Source organism: Diceros bicornis, chromosome 3 (assembly GCF_020826845.1).
Source record: "Diceros bicornis minor isolate mBicDic1 chromosome 3, mDicBic1.mat.cur, whole genome shotgun sequence".
Lineage (NCBI taxonomy): Eukaryota > Metazoa > Chordata > Mammalia > Perissodactyla > Rhinocerotidae > Diceros > Diceros bicornis.
In genome coordinates this window covers 86,837,657-86,856,123 of record NC_080742.1, presented here as the reverse complement: position 1 = coordinate 86,856,123, position 18,467 = coordinate 86,837,657, and the positions used below count along the sequence as shown (strand labels likewise).

The following is an 18,467-nucleotide window of genomic DNA, read 5'->3' as shown; positions in this document are numbered from 1 at the left end:
GATTAATCAAATTCTGTTTCTAAACATTGAGTATTTTCAGAGAGAACTGCACAGCTGTTTGGATTAACACCACTACAAATTCTTAGTATTCAACCTTGGCAAAGCCCTCTGCACTGCCCATCAATCCCACCTGTCTGCATTCTCCCCATTCTCGCAGGACGGCTTTGTTCAACCTTTACCAGCCTCTTCCACCCATTCCTGGTCTTGTCTTATACTCAACAACCACCACAATATAAACAACTATTAGGGCTTTGCTACTTCTTCCTCTTAAGCCTGCAAACTTGTCTTTTCCCGCACTCATCCTTGCCTCTTTTCCTCTTGTCTAAATGGAAGAGGTATGTATTTCTCCTTTTGTCTGAGGTTAATTCTTCCAGCGACCCGTTCTTTCCCACGGCCTTCTGAACCTCATCCACTGAATTACCATTCTTCTTAGCCGTATTTTCAACTTTCCCTTCTTACTGGCTCTTTTCACTTAGCATATAACTATGTCTGTCTCTCCTAAAATGCAATACCTCAATCTTTTTTTTTTTTTTAAAGATTTTATTTATTTTTTTCCCCCCAAAGCCCCAGTAGATAGTTGTATGTCACAGCTGCACATCCTTCTAGTTGATGTATGTGGGACGCGGCCTCAGCATGGCCGGAGAAGCGGTCCGTCGGTGCGGGCCGGGGGGTTCTGAACCCGGGCCGCCAGCAGCAGAGCGCGCGCACTTAACCGCTAAGCCACGGGGCCGGCCCTCTTCCCTCAATCTTATGTCTTCCTCTAATTATCATTTTATCCTTACCTTACCCTCTCAGATAACATTTTAAAAAGTGGTCTATAATCCCTGGACTTCTCCATTCTTTTTTTTTTTCTTTAACCTACAGAAATCTGCCTTTTCTCATTATACCTCTGAAATAAACTTGCCTAGTTTATCAATGCCCTTGTAGGAAAGAAAACTCCCTGCAGTATTTTATAACGCTGACCATTTCCTCCTTGAAGCTCTCTCCTGTGTGTCCACGAATGACCCTCTAATTTTTCTCTAACCTCGTTATCAGTTTATATCCTAGGTTGCGTTCCCTCAGAAGCAAACAGAAAAAGATTGAATGCAAGCAGTTTACTTGGGAGGTGATCCCAAGAAACACTGGTTGGGAAATGGGGAGGTGAGACAGGGAAGGGGAGGTGAGACAGGGAAAGGAAGGCAGTACAAGGTATGCTGATGAGCAGGGTATGGCTGTGGGCAACCGGGGCTCAGTTCCATTGAGGAACTTGGGGAGACTATGGAATATACACGTCCAAGTTGTTCCACCTAAGGAATAATGCCGTGGGATATTTACCCACTACCTGGGAGGAAAAACTTTTCCTCTATCCTCTTAGGTTTAGTTCCTGGGGGCCTGTGAATTTAATGACAACAGACAGATTAACAGGAGAAAAAAAAAGTTCATTCATACGCATATGAAAAAGAAGTGATTCCCTCAACAGGTAAAGAGGAGGTTTATGTACCTATCTTAATAGGGGAGAAGGAGCAGGGAGAAAGGCTTCCATGGGAAGAACAAATGGGTTTCTAGAGGAGCAAACAAGAGATAAGGAAGTTTGTGATGTTTGTTTATGCAGGTGCCAGTGATCTCAGCTTTATTTTTTTCCTTCATGGTCACAAAATTCCCCCAGAGAGAGTATCTATGGCAGCCTCACTCCCAGAAGTTTCTGCTTTTTTGAAATAAGAGAAGCTCCAAGAAGGCTTCTTTCTGCATCTGTTGAAGCTCAAATGTCTTTAGTTTAAAATAATCTTCAGGGGGCCAGCCCAGTGGCGTAGGGGTTAAGTTCGGTGCTGCACTTCTGCAAACGGTTTGGATCCTGGCGAGGACCTACTCACAGCTCATCAAGCCATGCTGAGGTGGCATCCCACACAGAAGAGCTACAACTCTACAACTGTGATACACAACTAAGTACTGGAGCTTTGGGGAGAAAAAAGAAAAAGAGGAAGATTGACAACAGATGTTAGCACAGGGAAGTCTTCCTCAAAAAGTAAATAAATAAACAACTTAAAAAAACTAAAATAAATGCACAAGTCTAGACCAGTGCCGTCCAACAGAAATATAAAGTGAGCCACATACCTAATTTAAAATTTTCTCACAGCCACATGAGAAAAGTAAAACACATGAAATGTAATAACATTTTATTTAATTATCAATTTAACATGATTAATATAAAGTTAATGATTTCGTTCTAAATCTTCGAAATGCATTGTGTGTATTTCACACTTACATCACATCTTGATTGCGACTGGTCACCCTTCAACTGCCCAACAGCCACATGCGGTATTGGCCACCTCCTCAGAGACCTTCCTCTACCAACTACCTAAGCCACCGGGCCACGCACCTTCTAGCACATTCCCTATTTTATCTTCTTTGCAGCCCTTACCAGTACCTGACATTCTCGCATTTGCTTGCATGTCACGACTCCTCCACTGTACACGGCCCTGAAGGCAAGGACTCACCTTGAGGCGTGCCTGGCACAGAGCAGGCGCTCAGTAAAGGCTGCCCGTGCCTGATGCGCGTCCAGGGGCGGACGGCAGACCCCGGGGCCCTCCTTCCACGGCCGCGGCCCACGGCCGCCGCCCCTCGCCCGCCCTTCCCGAGGCCCGTCCTGGCTCGCGGTTTGAAAGCGTGGACGTGACTGGGAGGAGTCTGGCCGCCTCGGATTTGCGCGCTGGCGGCCCGCGGCCCGGGCGGCGACCATGGCGGAGCCCACGGTGTGCTCCTTCCTCACCAAGGTGCTGTGCGCCAACGGCGGCCGCATGTTCCTCCAGGACCTGCGCGGCAACGTGGAGCTCTCGGAGGCGCGGCTGCGGGCCGTGCTGCGCCAGGCAGGGCCCGAGCGCTTCCTGCTGCAGGAGGTGGAGCTGCGGGAGGGCCTCTGGGACGCCGAGGCCGAGGCGGCGGCGGGCGCGGGCGGCGCGGGCGGCGGCGGGCCCTCGGCCTGGAGGGTGGTGGCCGTGTCCTCCGCGCGCCTCTGCGCCCGCTACCAGCGCGGCGAGTGCAAGGCCTGCGACCAGCTGCACCTCTGCCGCCGCCACATGCTGGGCAAGTGCCCGAACCGCGACTGCTGGTGAGGCGGCGGCGGGGCTGCGGGCTGCGGGCGGCGGGCGGGACGGGGCGGCCTCCCGGGGCGGCGGCGGCGGCGCGATCCCCGCGCGGGGGTCGCGGGCCTGGCCTGTCCGGCTGGAAGCAGGAGCCCACAGCAACGAGAAAAGGGGCCGTTCGTCCGGAGGCTGGACGACCCCCTCCGAAAGGGCGGAAGAGAAGCCGCGGGAAGGGGCCCCTCAGGATCCTCCGAGGGAGGCCGCCCCTGCGCGCCCCGCTCCGGCGCGGAATGAGGCGGAGGGTCGTCGCAATCTGGCTTGCTTAACCACCCCTCGCCAAAAAAATGGCAGCTCCTGCCCCCGGGATCCTGCACAGCAATGGCCGGGACAAAGCAGAATGGGGACTTTTGAGTTCATTTAATCCAGTGGTCCTTTTGGGGGCACTTGCGGGTCCCACGAGGTCCATGGCCTCTTTATGCAGAGATTGCCTTTCCCACATAAGCACACAGTTTTACGGAAGGGAGACCCCGGGAAACTGAGGGCGGATGACTTGGGCGAGCTCGTTGAGGCGCCTCCAGCCTGCAGTCGTCTTGGGTTTACTCCAGCCCCCAAAGCGGGACTGGGCGCTGGCGTTCTTTTTAACGTTGGTGGGCGGGGGTGGGGGGTGGGCACTTGTTTGGGGCGGAGAAGGCCAGTGCAGTCACCCACAGAACTGGTGGGCACCCTCAGTCAAGGCAGGTGACTGGGGGAGGGGGTATCCTTGGTTTTGAGGCGTCCTCATTTAAAACGAAAATGACCCTGGGACGGGAGTTGCTTCAACTCCGCCTTCCCATAATCAGAGCTTATTCGGCTGCAGTATCTGTGGTTCACGGAAATTGTTTAAAAACAAGTTGAGGGGGCCGGCCCCGTGGCTTAGCGGTTAAGTGCGCGCGCTCCGCTGCTGGCGGCCCGGGTTCGGATCCCGGGATCACCGACGCGCTGCTTCTCCAGCCATGCTGAGGCAGCGTCCCACACACAGCAACTAGAAGGAGGTGCAGCTATGACAGACAACTATCTGCTGGGGCTTTGGGGGGAAAATAAATAAATAAAATCTTTAAAAACAAGTTGAAAGCGGCCCGCGGGCAGGAATCTGACAGACGGTCCCCTGCCCCTGGGCCTCTGATCAGAGCTTTGTGTTCTCCCAGGTCTACCTGCACCCTTTCCCATGACATCCACACGCCTGTCAACATCCAAGTCCTGAAAAACCACGGACTTTTTGGCCTGAATGAGGCCCAGCTTCGGATCCTGCTTTTGCAGAACGACCCCTGCCTTTTACCAGAGGTGAGTCACCAAGAAGTCACCCTCATATTGCCTGCACCCTGACAGAAGTCAGGGGAGAACATCAGAAGTCTGCTTGCAGAGGACAGCCTGAGGTTGTATGGGGTCGCGGGTTATAGGACAGTGCTGACTTTTCTGGAATCTCTGATTTCATCGAACTTTGATACACACAGGGAGTGATAGACCTGTGTAGTATAGAAATAACAGTGGCTTTTTTGATGCTTACTGAATGCTAAGCTGTTCATATACCTTAGCTCGTTAATAACCTGTGAGTGCGATATTCCTCTCCCCATTTTACAGGTGAGGAAGCAGAGGCTCAGAGAGATTAAATAACTTGCCCAAGCTCATATAATAAATGGCAGATTTGAATTTAAGTCTGTCTGACTATGAAGCCTGTGTTTTGTGAATTGCCTGTCTATGCTTTTGCCTAATTTTCTATTGAGGCATTTGTCTTTTCCTTTTAGGTTATAATGTCTTTAATTATACAAATCCCTGTTTTTGGTCACATTTGTTACAAGTATTTTCCTCATTTACTTTTTTTGGGCTTTAGATATTAATTTTAATTGCTTTGAAACAACATGATTTAGTTCCAGATGCTTAAAAAGTACACATTATAACTGCTATAATGGCAAAATTATCATGTTTGTATCTGTTTAGCTGTACACAAGAATTTTTTTAAAGAAAATAGTTGGAACCCCAAAAGAAGATATTACAAGAGTACCAATTAAAAGTAGGATTTTCTAATCTAGCACAATGCTTCTATCATAGTCATTCTTTTTGTTTGTTTATTTGTTTGTTTTTGGTGAGGAAGACGGGCCCTGAGCTAGCATCTGTTGCCAATCTTCCTCTTTTTGCTTGATGAAGATTGGTTCTGAGCTAACATCTGTGGCAATCTTCCTCTATTTTGTATGTGAGACGCTGCCACAGCATGGCTTGATGAGTGACGTGTACGTCTGTGCCTGGGATCCGAACCCATGAACCCCGGGCCACTAAAGCGGAGCAGGCGAACTTAACCACTATGCCACTCGGCCGGCCCCATCATAGTCATTCTTGTTACTGCACAAAATTGGGGTTCTCTTGCCCAATGAGTTTAAAAAAAAAGCCAGTTATTATGACATCAGCTTGTGGGAAAAGAAATCAGCTTTATGTTGCAAGATTGATCTGCAAGGAGACGGGGCATATGCTCTCAGATCTGTGTCCCTGATCCAGGGCTTGGGCACAATTTATGGGATAAAGGGCAGGGCAGTCTGAAGTGTGGAGATAGATGACTGGAAGTAAGGAGGAGTGAGGTAATTGATGATCTGCACAAGTGTAGTCAAGCTTCATGCCTCTTCATAGGATGCATGTTCACAAAATGCTGGCGGCATTACCATGATCTGAGGGTGGGGTTTTTAGCTCCTTGACGTCCAAAAAGTTGTTTATGGAGCATTTGCGTAGGCCCAATTGATGGGTTGGTGGTCTCCACCGGCTTGAACTGGACAAGGGGTCTTAGTTCCTAAAAAAACACCCTTAATTACTCTGTTGATAAGATGGGGTTAGTTGAACTGGTCCTCCAGGGCCCACTTACATTCTCAAGATGCTGGAAGAGGGGTGGAGAAAAGGGAAGATGTTGGGAACATAGAGGGTAGTTCCTGATTGTGGTCCCTTTTTAACTCTAAGGTCTTTCAGAGTCTAGAAGGGAAGAAAGACCAGGCTGGAGGTGTGAACGGGAGCCTTTGGTTCAGATGGCAGAAGCTGCCCTCAAGGCAGCAGAGTCTGTACCCAGAAGGCAGCACTGGAGTCAGCCTTAGGAGCCAAGAGGTTTCTTCTTGGCATCCATCTCCTTTCTAATTTCTTCAAGTTTTGAAACCAGGTTTGGTATGTCAGGGTTATGAGCCAGATACAGTCCAACCATGTTGCCAGATGTCATCCAAGCAGCAGCTGGAGCAGGTGATTGACAGGAAGGGAGAGGAGGATGGCAGCAGCTATGAGGCAGGGTCCACTCCTTCCTCTCTCAGAGGGAAGGGGCAGTGCAACCTCTGTTTACCTTTTAGGTTTTTTTTTTTTTTTTTGGTAAGGAAGATTGGTCCTGAGCTAACATCTGTTGCCAGTCTTTCTCTTTTTCACTTGAGGAAGATTGTCGCTGAGTTAACATCGTGCCAATCTTCCTCTATTTTGTATGTGGGACACCACCTCAGCATGGCGTGATGAGCGGTGTGTAGGTCCGTGCCCAGGATCCGAACCTGTGAACCCTGGGCCACCGAAGTGGAGCACGCAAACCTAACCACTATGTCACCAGGCCAGCCCCACCTTTTAGTTTTTATGAAATTTTCTGTCTTATAGAAGTTTAATGTTTTTATGTTGTTAAACCTATTGAATCTTTTTCTTTATGACTTCTACCCAGATATCCTGGATCCAGCCTCCTCTTGTCATATTAGACTACTTCAGTGTTCTGTGAGCAGCCAGCAGGTTGGCTGCAGTTAGGACAGGAGCCCACCCCTGGTCCTATCAGCTGAGACTGGAGGTGTGTGTCATGTGGCGCAAAACATGGCCACTTGGACAGCAGGGACCATAGATGATCACACCGGATGAGGCACAAATGGTGCCTCACAACTCGTGTGTGAAAATGCCTGATGATCCCTTTTTATCACACACCTAACGATACAGTACATAATAACAGATGTAATACACAATAAGAAATCAATGAGGGACAAATATTGTGATTTATAATAGGAAATCTATATTTGGTCTTCATCCCTTTTCCTAGTACAGAGCTCCTAAAATTTCCTAAGTGTTTCGAATGATAAAGACTTTTTATGTTGATGAGGTGACTTTTGGAAAGCCCCTACATCACCTAAGGATGGGAGCTGGATGCCAGGAGAACCAATCATGTAATTAGAGGGTTGAAACTTTCAGTCCCACCCCCCACCTCCTGGAGGGGAGAGGGGCTAAGATTTAGTTTATTTTTATTTTTATTTTATTTATTTGTTTGTTTTTGTGAGGAAGGTCAGCCCTGAGCTAACATCCATGCCAATCCTCCTCTTTTTTTGCTGAGGAAGACCGACCCTGAGCTAACATCCATTGCCAATCCTCCTCCTTTTTTTTTTTCTCCCTTTTCCTCCCCAAAGCCCCAGTAGATAGTTGTATGTCATAGTTGCACATCCTGCTAGTTGCTGTATGTGGGACGCCACCTCAGGATGGCCGGACAAGGGGTGCGTCCATGCGCACCCGGGATCTGAACCTGGGGCCGCCAGTAGCGGAGCGTGCGCACTTAACTGCTAAGCCACGGGGCTGGACCCTAAGATTTAGTTCAGTTACCAATGACCAACGACTTAATCAGTCATACCTATGTAATGAAGCCTCCATAAAAACCCAAAAGGATGAGTTTCAGAGAGCTTCCGGGTTGGTGAACACGTGGAGGTGCTGGGAGAGGGGAGTGCTCAGAGAGCATGGAATCTCAGTGCCTCTTCCCACACACCTTGCCCTATCCATCTCTTCCATCTGGCTGTTCCTGAGTTATATCCTTTTATAATAAACTGGTATTCTAGTAAGTAAAAATGTTTCTCTTGAGTTCTGTAAGCCTTTCTAGCAAATTAATTGAACCCAAGAAAGGGGTTGTGGGAACTTCCCATCTCTAGCTGGTAGGTCAGAAGCACAGGTGACAACCTGGACTTGGAGTTGACATCTGAAGTGGGTGCAGTCTTGTGGGACTGACCCCTTAACCTGTGGGATCTAGTATTTGTATTATCCGGGAGATAGACCTGGAGATAATCTCAGAATTGAGTTAAATTTGTGGGATACCTGGTCAGTATCTGCTGAGAATTGCTGGGTAGTGTTGGAAAACACACACTCTGGAAATATGGAAAAAGCTATGCTGATACATTTGAAAACTTACATGAAATGGACAAATTTCTAGAAAAATATAGCTCATCAAAACTCATTCAAGAAGAAATAGCCAGAATAGTTTTTTGAAAAATAAAATTATTAAAATTAAAAATTAAAAAACCCACAAAACCAGAGTGTTAGTTAAAAGTCTTCTACAAGAAAACATTAGGCTCATCTAGTTTTTCTTTCAGCTCTAACAAATCTTTAAGGAATAGATGATTATGATTTGGGTGCTAGGTCTAGGATCTGTTTTCCTTGATCTCCTATACATTCTTGAACTAGTGTTGCACTAGTTGAATTAAAGTAGTTTATGTTTTGATATATGATGGCACAAGTGGACGCCCATTACTCTTTTTCAATTTTTTTCTTTAATCAGTTCTTTTTTTCTTTTTCAGATAAGTTTTAGAATCATTTAAATTTCAAAACTATTTTATAGGAATTCTTTAGGGGAAGTAGGAATTGCTCTAAAACTATGAATTCGTTTTAGAAAATGGGTGTCACAGTTATGGGTAGGATACCATTTTGCTTTAAACCGGGTGATTTGTGTCCAGTAGAATTTTCAGGTTTGACTGATTGCATTCCTCTAATATCATTTAATATGTTCCTCTACCCACTGAACTTTCTGTGAATTGATAGTTAGAGCTGGAGGTTTGATTGGCTTTAGGTTCAATTTTTGTAGCAAGAATTTTTTGTATGTGTGGTGCATTGTTAGGGTGACTAACTGTCCCCACTTGCCTGGGACTGGGGGTTTTCCAGCAATGTCAGAATCATGCTAAAACCTAAACAGCTGTGTTTCCTATTGTATCACATTAGGAGGTACACAATGTCTTGTCATCTTTTTTGTGTGTGAGGTTAAGATTGATTAGTGGTTTTAGGGTTGACAGGCTGATCCATCATTATAAAGTTCTCCATCAGGAGGCTCTTGGTTTGCTTGGGACAGACCCAGTTTACGTTAGTTGTCCCAGTGTAATTACTAATAGCGCTCCCTAAAAAATGCTCTTGTTTGGATGATAAATTTCTGCTCACGCTACCTGTGTAGGTTGGTTTCCCTGGAAGCAGATCCTGACTTGGGGATTTAGGTGCATGTGATTTATGGAAGGAGGGCTCCTTGGGTAAATTCTGTAAGGTATATAAAAGAGGGAATCAGGATACAGGGAGGGAAAAGCTACAAGCAGGGTAAAGTCTGACCTTGTCTTGCTTCCTGGCAGGGCACTGGAGCAGAAATTACACTGAAGAATTGTTCTAGCCTTGAGGCAAGGGGGCCAGCCTTTTGTACCTGCATAGAATTCACTCATTGGCTACAGGGTGTGGGAGAGGAGGGTGCGTCAACTGAGGGTCAAGGTCAGAGAGGGGCAGCTGTGCATTAGTGGCAGCTGGGGGAGATCTGGGTGGGGGTACGATTACACTACCCATCCGCCCTTCACCCGTTGAGTTTAACAGCTGTTGATGACCACAAGTTGCCATTTAGAGAAGCTGTCATTTATTGGTTTAAAGGATAGAGGGAAAACAAATGTTTTAAGTGTTGCCTCATTTCTCTACCAGGTCTGTTTACTCTACAACAAAGGTGAAGCGCTGTATGGTTACTGCAACCTCAAGGATAAATGCAACAAGTTCCACGTGTGCAAGTCCTTTGTCAGGGGAGAGTGCAAACTTCAGAAATGCAAACGGTCCCATCAGCTCATTCATGCTTCGGCCCTGAAGCTGCTGCAAGACCAAGGACTGAATATTCCGAGTGTTGTTAATTTTCAGATAATCTCTACCTACAGGCACATGAAGCTGCACAAGATGCTCGAAAATAAAGGTGAGCATATCAGAGGGAGACAGAGCACTATCAACCATGTAGTTTTGACTTGAAAGTGAGTCTGGGGAGAAGGCACTTCATATGTGCTCCTCTGTCCTTGGGGAAGCTTAGGACAGTCAACATTTTATGATATGGAGCTGTGATTCTGACCAAGGGGAAGGGATGGAGCTTACTTTCAGTGCTGCCAGCTACTGGCATCTGCGCAAGTAGCTCCTCAGTAAGTTGGGGGTCTGGAAGTAGGTAGAACAGTCTTAACAGCTTTGTTAGGAAAAAAGAAGAGGGAGATGGGCTGGTGACTAAAAAAGTAAGCATAATGCAGGGATGGCTTTCTTTCATTAAATTGAATTACAGTTTTTTCTTTTTTAATTTTTAGGAAATTTTAACCACATTACAGAAAAATTTGGAAAATAGAGAGTAGAAATAAAAACTGCATATGACTCTGCTCTCTCTGATCCACAATAATTGTTACCATTTAATTGTAGGCCCTTCAGTCCTGTTATTATACAAGTACTAGTCCAGTTGTGGTCAAAGTATGCATTAGTTTAGTATCTTACATTTTTTTTTGTGAGGAAGATCAGCCCTGGACTAACATCCATGCCCATCTTCCTCCACTTTATATGGGACGCTGCCACATCATGGTCTGACACCGGTGCGTTGGTGCGTGCCCGGGACCCGAACCGGCGAACCGCGGGCCGCCGCAGCAGAGCATGCGCACTTAACCGCCTGCGCCACTGGGCCGGCGCCTAGTATCTTACATTTTCACTTTATACAACATCATAAATATCTTCCCATGTTGATACATAGTCTAACTCATTTCTTAAGGTCTACAAAGTGTGGTTAGGTGTTCTTTTAATTAGAATGCACTCATGTTACTTATTACATTTGCTTGTAGCTGAAAATCAGTTTCAGTGGGTTGTGGGATTAGGAGAATTGCTGATGGGAAAACCATATCACTAAAGTCAGAGTCTTTAAGCTTTTGAGATGGATTTTCTTATGTTGGGATGGTAGTGGCTGACTTTATGAGCAGGTGGTTTGAAGGTAAGGAGGGGTCTGCATATGCCAGTGTCCAAGGCTATCTGGGGAACCATGTATGGTGGCAAGGACCTTCTAGGCTGTACTATATTAAGGGCCTGTCATTATCTTCCTCTGGTCTTGTTTAATGAGTCTCTCCTATTCTCACTATTGAAATAGTGACTTTCTGCTTGCTGTTGAGATAGATAGATAGATCTATACTTTTCTTTTTAATCCAGAAGGCACGAATGCTTCAAATCCAGAGTGTTGGGAGTTTTGTCTGAGATCTGATTAGCTGGGCTGATGTTTCCAACATAAAATGAAATTTAGAGTGATAAAAGCATTGTCTTAGGAAACCTCATCTCTTTGTTCTTGTTTTTAGATATTTCAGCTTCTTCTGCTGAGCAGTCACAGGGCCTTGAGGAACAAAGAGTATGCGTAGCTGGGGCTGCAGAAGCCAGTCCTCCGGTTTCTGTCCCTGCTCAGTTGGCCAAGAAGCCGTGCGCAGGTAGACCTTAGTGGACGTCAGTGAAACAAGAAGAAGCTTGTCCAGTTGGAAGGTCTGAAAACGAAGCTTTCCGTTGAGCTTTAATTTGTAACCATTTATTCATTTAATCGTTTATTTGTAATGGTCTTGATAAGACCTACCTCCCAGGTTGTTGGAGAATTAAAGAAGATGGAAAAGGAGAAGATGTCAGATTGGGAGGATAAAATTGGGGATAGGAGGTTGGGGATGAGGTTGGACATTGAGCGGGCAAAGAGAGGGAAAAACGTGAGTGCAGATGGGGTCAGTCCAGGGCAGATCCTGGAGATGGCAGCTTCTGCCTGCAGCTTTCCCCAGCTGGCTGGCGGGGCCTCTGAAAGGGGCGGGTTTCTGCTGACTTGTTCTGTGACCCAGCCAAGTGTTTTTCCATATACACAGGTTACATTTACACACACACATTTATACATTTACACAATGTATTGTGGTATTCATAGAGTATGTACACTTCATACTGTTTATTTTTTTACCTGATATTCCATAAGCATCTTTCCATATTTGTTCACGCTCATTATGCTTGAACATTATGCATATGATTATGCATAATCATTTTTATGCACAAATACACTAATATATCATACTTAACCATTTCCCTTATTTTGGGGTATTTCGATTCTCTCTAACAAATTTTGAATATAATTCTTAAAATCCACACAATATTGAATTTTTAAAGTTATTCTTTACTTTTGCTTAGCTTATAGTTGCTAAATGATACTATCTTTTTTTTTTTTTTATAATTTTTTATTTTATTTTTTTTGTGAGGAAGATCAGCCCCAAGCCAGCATCCGTGCCAACGTTCCTCTTTTTTTTTGCTAAGGAAGACCGGCTCTGAGCCAACATCCATTGCCAATCCTCTTCCTTTTTCTTCCCCAAAGCCCCAGTAGATAGCTGCATGTCACAGCTGCACATCCTTCTAGTTGCTGTATGTGGGACGCAGCCCCAGCATGGCTGGAGAAGCGGTGCGTCAGTGTGCGCCCGGGTTATCCGAACCCGGGCCGCCAGTAGCGGAGCGCGTGCACCCAACTGCTAAGCCACCAGGCCAGCCTGATACTATCTTTTGATTTCCATTTCTTTACATATATGTGTAGGTAAATGTTTTTCTGTGTGTCTGCTTTCTGTATGTCTTTATTTCGTGAGTTTTGTCCATGCCCCTTACTTACTGGAGCTCTGCTCTGCTGGTGTGGGGTGGCCTTTGATTAGGCTCCTTAATTTTCATGAGAGGATGTCATCTGTGCTGTGCTCATGTGATAGCCAATTCTTGTGGATCCATCCTCACCCAGCACCACCGAGTATATAACTTTTGGGTGCTTCCCAGAGATTTCTACCTCACTGTCTACTCTCCATCTCATATTAAGCTTTTACCAAAGCCCACATTGCTGTAGTTTGAAGGATGTGTGGTTCATCCATTCCTCAAAGTTGTATCCGTTCTTTCTGTGGATCAGGATGGACCATCAGAAATCTATATACCTCACCCATTTCATGTTGACTCTCCCCTTCCTCTCTTCTCTCTGCGCCCACCCACCCAGCTGTCTTTATCAAATTGTACTGAGATGTTTGGTTCTTTGTTTTCATCAAGGGGTGCCACAGAGAAGCAGTTTTATGAAATCCTTTCTTTTGTTTGCTGTAGTAATATCCCCAGATGTCATTATGTTAAGTGTTTTTTAAAAAATTTTAACTGCCCTGCAATAACATAACATTTGAGAAATAGGGACAAGGTAGTGAGTTTTTCGTAAAGCTAAATTTATTTAACTTAGAAAATTTTTTATTGTGAAATACTATCTTTTCTATTGTGCAGAAATGTCCTTTTTAAAGTGAGAAATTGCTGTGTTTTCTCCTAAGGGATGATAAGAGTCATGCAACTTATGTTAATCTTTTCACCTTGTCAACAACGGTATTTCTGAAAGCCCTTGTGTTCTGCACATCTTGTTTCTTTTTTCCTAGTTCTGATTTCTCCTGGTGCTAATTTTTAAAAAAATCATTTTTACATTTTACTATTATTATTTACATTTTATCCTTTTACTATGTATATTTTTGTTATAAGCCATCTTAAATCCTTAATGGAAACAGTGTAGCGTGTAAATCCATATCCTTCACATTAAGAGGCTTTGCACACTTTTACATTATTGTATGCTTTTTATATATCTTATAATTATGCTTTTATATATGAAGTTATTGACCCTCTGTAATCTTTTTTGCAATATTTTATTCAATTCTATAATATTCCATTTTAATTTTAGTTCTATTGGTGTTCATTCCATCAAAAATATTTTATATAATCATACCTGTCTCTTATTTTTGTCTGATGATTCAGCTGTTAGAGAGTTATTCTCTTTGAGTTGGAGATGAGTTTTCTTTGGCAGTCTATTGGGGCTTATGAGATGAAGCTGCACATCTGTAGCCTCCAGAAATCCAGCATATCCTAAACTAAACAATTAACTTTCCTCCAGATTTGTTCCTCCTCATGACTTAAGCCAAAACCCTGCAAATTGTCCTATACTCTTCTTTCTCCTTGTTCCCTGGGTTAAACTGGTTACCCAGTGTTGGAGATTTTTTTCTCCTCAAAAATCTCTCGAATTTTTATCCTTCTCTGCCCCTTTCTTTCCATCTCCTACACACAACCTTGTTTCAAAACCTCATCACCTCTCGCGTTTATTTCACAGATGCGTAAGTGGTTTTCAAGTCGTCTTGCAAGAGTTTTTTTGTAGGAGGTACTAGGTGGCCCTCTGTTCTACTTCAATGATGGTGGCCCCATTTTAATTTTTAACATAGTACGCTTTTGTGCATTTCGTTGATCTCCTAACCTCCCTGCTCTCCCCCTGCCTTCCACCTTGCTGCCTGGTTGATCTTTTGAAGTGCAAGCCTAATCATATTGCTGTGACTGCGTTAACCTTCATTGGTCCCCATCACGTGGAGTAGAAGTCATAAACTCAAATGCCTACAGGGAACAGAAAGGTGAGCTAAATGGATGCAGTGAGCTGGCTGTAAGAGGAATGGAGGAAGAGACGAAGTGCTGTGGCAAGCTATCCTGTCTAAAAGGGGTATCTGCCTCTTGTTTCCATGGAATGCAGCCCAGTTTGTCATGTTGTCCAATTCATCAAAAGAAGCCAGAAATCCAGATATTTATGAGAAATTTTCTGGCTTTTAAATATTGACTTTTAATTGAGTTTTTAAAATGCAGACCAATATTGTATGTCTGACCTACCTGCAATTTCTGGAATGTGCCCTTTTATCTGTGACTCTGTGTTTGTAATGATGCTCCCTCCAAGTGCCACTCCTTCCCTCCTTGTGCCTCACAACCTGGCAAAATGAGATTCTTTAAAATGCAGTTTAGCCTTCCCTGACCCCAAGAGAGGCGGCTCTCTCAGCGCTCTCAAAGCTCTAGCATAGCACTTACCACGTTATAATTCAATGCTTTGTGTTTTTATTCCCTAGCTTTGAGAAAAAAAAAATTCTTGGTAGTTCTAACACTTGGTAGTTAAATATTTTTTGCCATATAATGAATTAAACTCTGCATTTGAATCCATTGAATCAGTATATGGGTTTTTGTTGTTCTTTTTTCTCCCCAAAAATATATATATATATCTTGTTGTTGTTGTTGTTGTTGTTGTTGTTGTTGTTTTTTGGAAGATCGGCCCTGAGCTAACATCCGTTGCCAATCTTCCTCTTTTTGCTTGAGGAAGATGGTCGCTGAACTAACATCTGTGCCTGTCTTCCTCTATTTTCTATGAAGGATGCCACCACAGCATGGCTTGATGAGTGGTATATAGGTCCGTGCCAGGGATCCAAACCCACAAACCCTGGGCAGCTGAAGTGGAACGCACGAACTTAACCACTAGGCCACCAGGCCGGCCCCTTCTCCCCACATATATATTTTTAATATTCAAAAAATCTTTTTTTCCCCTAAGGAATGTGTTATATAAGGCAAACATCTTTTTGGTGCTTCAGTTTGAATTGTCCAGGTCTAAAATTAACTCTTTAAGACTTATATTCATGATATCAGTTCTTTTCATTAAGGCATTAAGTCTTTCCGTTACTGATATTTCTTGATTTCTTTCATTATAATTTGTTCTTGTTTTTGTGTAGGTCTTATATATCCCTTATTATATGAGTTCTTTCTTGGCTAAATATATCTGTATTGCTGCTCAGTCTGAGAATCTCTATCATTAGAATCCTATTTTTAAAATATTTGTCTTTTGGTGAATTGTCTTTGTTCTAACAGTATTAGATGGCCTATTTGTTTTTTCTAAATATGAAATCATAGCTGCAAAAATATTTGTATTATGTATTTCTATTTTGTTTTTTTGTGTTAAATAAAATTGTGATAAAACGATATTTTTTGATATTTCTTCATTAGATACAAAGTTAATTATTGGCTTGAAACAAATGTTCTCTGTTCAATAAGGGAAGTAATTTCTTCCATTGTTTGTTAGAAGCTTTTAATAGGAATTGGTATCTTTTGATATAATTATAATTTTTATCATTTAAATTACTTAGTATTACGTTAATGTTTTTCACGATATTAAAACAGCCTTAAATTCTGAGTAAACTCCACTTGATTATAGCATATGTTCTTTAAATGCCTTTTTTTCCTATTTGGTAACTTTCATTATAAGTATATACATCTATATATTCCTAAATAAAATTCGTTTATACATTGTGTGTGTATATAGTGATTTCCTCTTTATTTTTATTGCTGTAGGCTCAAAGTATAAATTGTATTCTAAGTGCTATTTTGCGTTTTCCTAAATTGATTTGTAATGTCATTATTATTTTTATTTTTTCCAGCTTTATTGAGGTATAATTGATGGACAACATCGTGAAGTTTAAGGTATACAAGGTGATGATTGGACACATATATTTACTGTGAAATGATTATCACGATAAGGTTAGTTAGCATGTCCATCACCTCACATTCATTATTATTTTAAAAATAATGTATTACTGTGACCTTGAATTATACTCTCTGTTATTATTTCAGAATATTTTTCCAAAAGATTTTTTTGGAAAACATATTGTGGAAATTTTGGAAAATACAGAAATGCATTAAGAAGGAAGTAATAATCACCCATAATACTGCTGTGTAGAGACAATTACTGTTAATACTTTAGGATATTTTTTTCAGTCATTTCATGCACATATTCTTATATATTGAGAGTATCCTATAAAGACAATTTCATATTATGCTATTTTGGATTGATATTATTTTGTAAGCATTTTCCTACATAATTGAAAGCGCTTGCAATTATATTTGATGGCTGCATTATATTTTTTATGTACCATTTAATCATAGTCCTATTGTTGGGTATTTATTTTTGCTACATTTTAGTACATAAATTTTTGTACATAAATTTTTGTCTGCCTTTCTGATTATTTTCTTAGAATAGATTTCTATACATGAATATACTGTGCCAGAAGATATGAATATTTTAAAAACTCAAAAAGTATTTCAAAATTGTCTTCCAGAGTGGCTATAGCGGCTTATACTCATCGTCAGCGTGGGAATTGCCCATCTCCGTACACCTTCAACAGCGTGTGTTACAAACACATTCTGATGAAAGACACAGAATCCATTTTGTTTCCTAAGGGGTTCTTCTGGGCAGATATTTAGAAAAATACATTTGTATTAATTTCTGCTTAATCATACATTAAAAGCTATATTTTATTTATTATGCAATAACATGATTAAGTTTTGTGCAATTTCTGGTGTTTTACCTTTACTGAGATTTCCTTTTTGCTTTATGTGATAGTTTTTTGTGAACTGACCATGCATTCATCTTATAAAGGTAATATTTTATTCTCATGGTGCCTCATAGGCGCTCACTCTCAGATATTATCTCCCAGATAAATTTTTGTTGTATTCATGGATACTGTAGGAGTACTGCCTCCCTCTGGTATACATAGCAAGCTCTCAGTTCAGTGAAGAAGTGTCCACTAACCTGAGTTGACTACACCTGCTTCCAAGGTTTGGCGAGGCTACTCTGACCAAGGAAAACTTGGAAATGCTGTGTTTTTTTTGCAGGAACATCAGCTCTGTGCTAACATCTGCCATTCCTCCTCTTTTTGCTGAGGAAGACTGGCCCTGAGCTAACATCTGTGCCGATCTTCCTCTACTTTATGTGGTATGCCGCCACAGCATGGCCTGACAAGCCGTGCGTGGGTGCGCGCCCAGATCCGAACCCCGGGCTGGCAGCAGCGGAGCGCGCGCACTTAACCGCTACGCCAGGGGGCTGGCTCCAAGGCTCATATTCTTCTAGAGCTCCATAAAACCAAGCCAGAAAACACAGGCAGATGCTCTCATAAGACATTTTCCTTATTTGATCTCTTGGCTTCATATGTTCATGTTTCTCCCTCTGGCCTCTCCAGGAGTTGGAGTTCCTGACATCTGGATCTTGCTTTCTGGAACCATGTCTAGCTTGGCTTCTTTTAGTCCCTACATCTCCAGCCTTAAGCCCCTGCACCCACTGCGGCCCCATTTCTCACACCGAGCCTACCAGGTGAGATAGGAGGGATGAGATGTTTTGCCAAGTGGCTGCGTTCCTGGGCTCCCCATCACTGACCTAGCTTGCTGAGCTAGTTCCTGCACTTGAGAACAAGGCACAGTGACAGGAGATTGCTGCACTCCGTGGCAGATTGCTCTGTTAGTTATCTGGGTGATGGGGACTAGAGCAGAGTCCCCAGCCCAGCTCCTCTGGCACCATAGCCCACCATCCTCCCTCTCCCCTCCAGTTGAAACTCTGAACAGAGTCCAGGGAATGTCCAGGCCTTTCCAACTGAAAGATACAGAAACAATCAGGGCTCATGCGTAGTATAGAGATGTATCATCAAGATAGTTTAGGTTACGCTGCAACAACAAACGACCCCCAAATCTCATGAC

The 18,467-nt window shown here is 43.4% G+C and overlaps 1 protein-coding gene and 1 pseudogene across 1 annotated transcript; one reads left to right on the top strand and one right to left on the bottom strand.

The window, feature by feature from the left end:
* The first annotated feature begins 2,530 nt into the window (after positions 1-2,530).
* ZC3HAV1L (zinc finger CCCH-type containing, antiviral 1 like) lies at positions 2,531-16,235 on the top strand. Its single transcript, XM_058531080.1, has 4 exons — positions 2,531-3,085; positions 4,244-4,379; positions 9,783-10,041; positions 11,435-16,235. The coding sequence occupies exons 1-4, from the start codon at positions 2,715-2,717 to the stop codon at positions 11,569-11,571; spliced, it is 903 nt and encodes a 300-aa protein (XP_058387063.1). The 5' UTR covers positions 2,531-2,714; the 3' UTR covers positions 11,572-16,235.
* Positions 6,163-9,653, bottom strand: LOC131422735 (short transmembrane mitochondrial protein 1-like; annotated as a pseudogene).
* Positions 16,236-18,467: the final 2,232 nt, after the last annotated feature.

Bases quoted from the DNA above. Each gene is read 5' to 3' on its own strand.
- ZC3HAV1L (XM_058531080.1), top strand. From the start codon at position 2,715: ATGGCGGAGCCCACGGTGTGCTCCTTCCTCACCAAGGTGCTGTGCGCC. The intron at 3,086-4,243 runs GTGAGGCGGCGG...GTGTTCTCCCAG, and splicing joins TGCCCGAACCGCGACTGCTG to GTCTACCTGCACCCTTTCCC. The intron at 10,042-11,434 runs GTGAGCATATCA...TCTTGTTTTTAG, and splicing joins CAAGATGCTCGAAAATAAAG to ATATTTCAGCTTCTTCTGCT.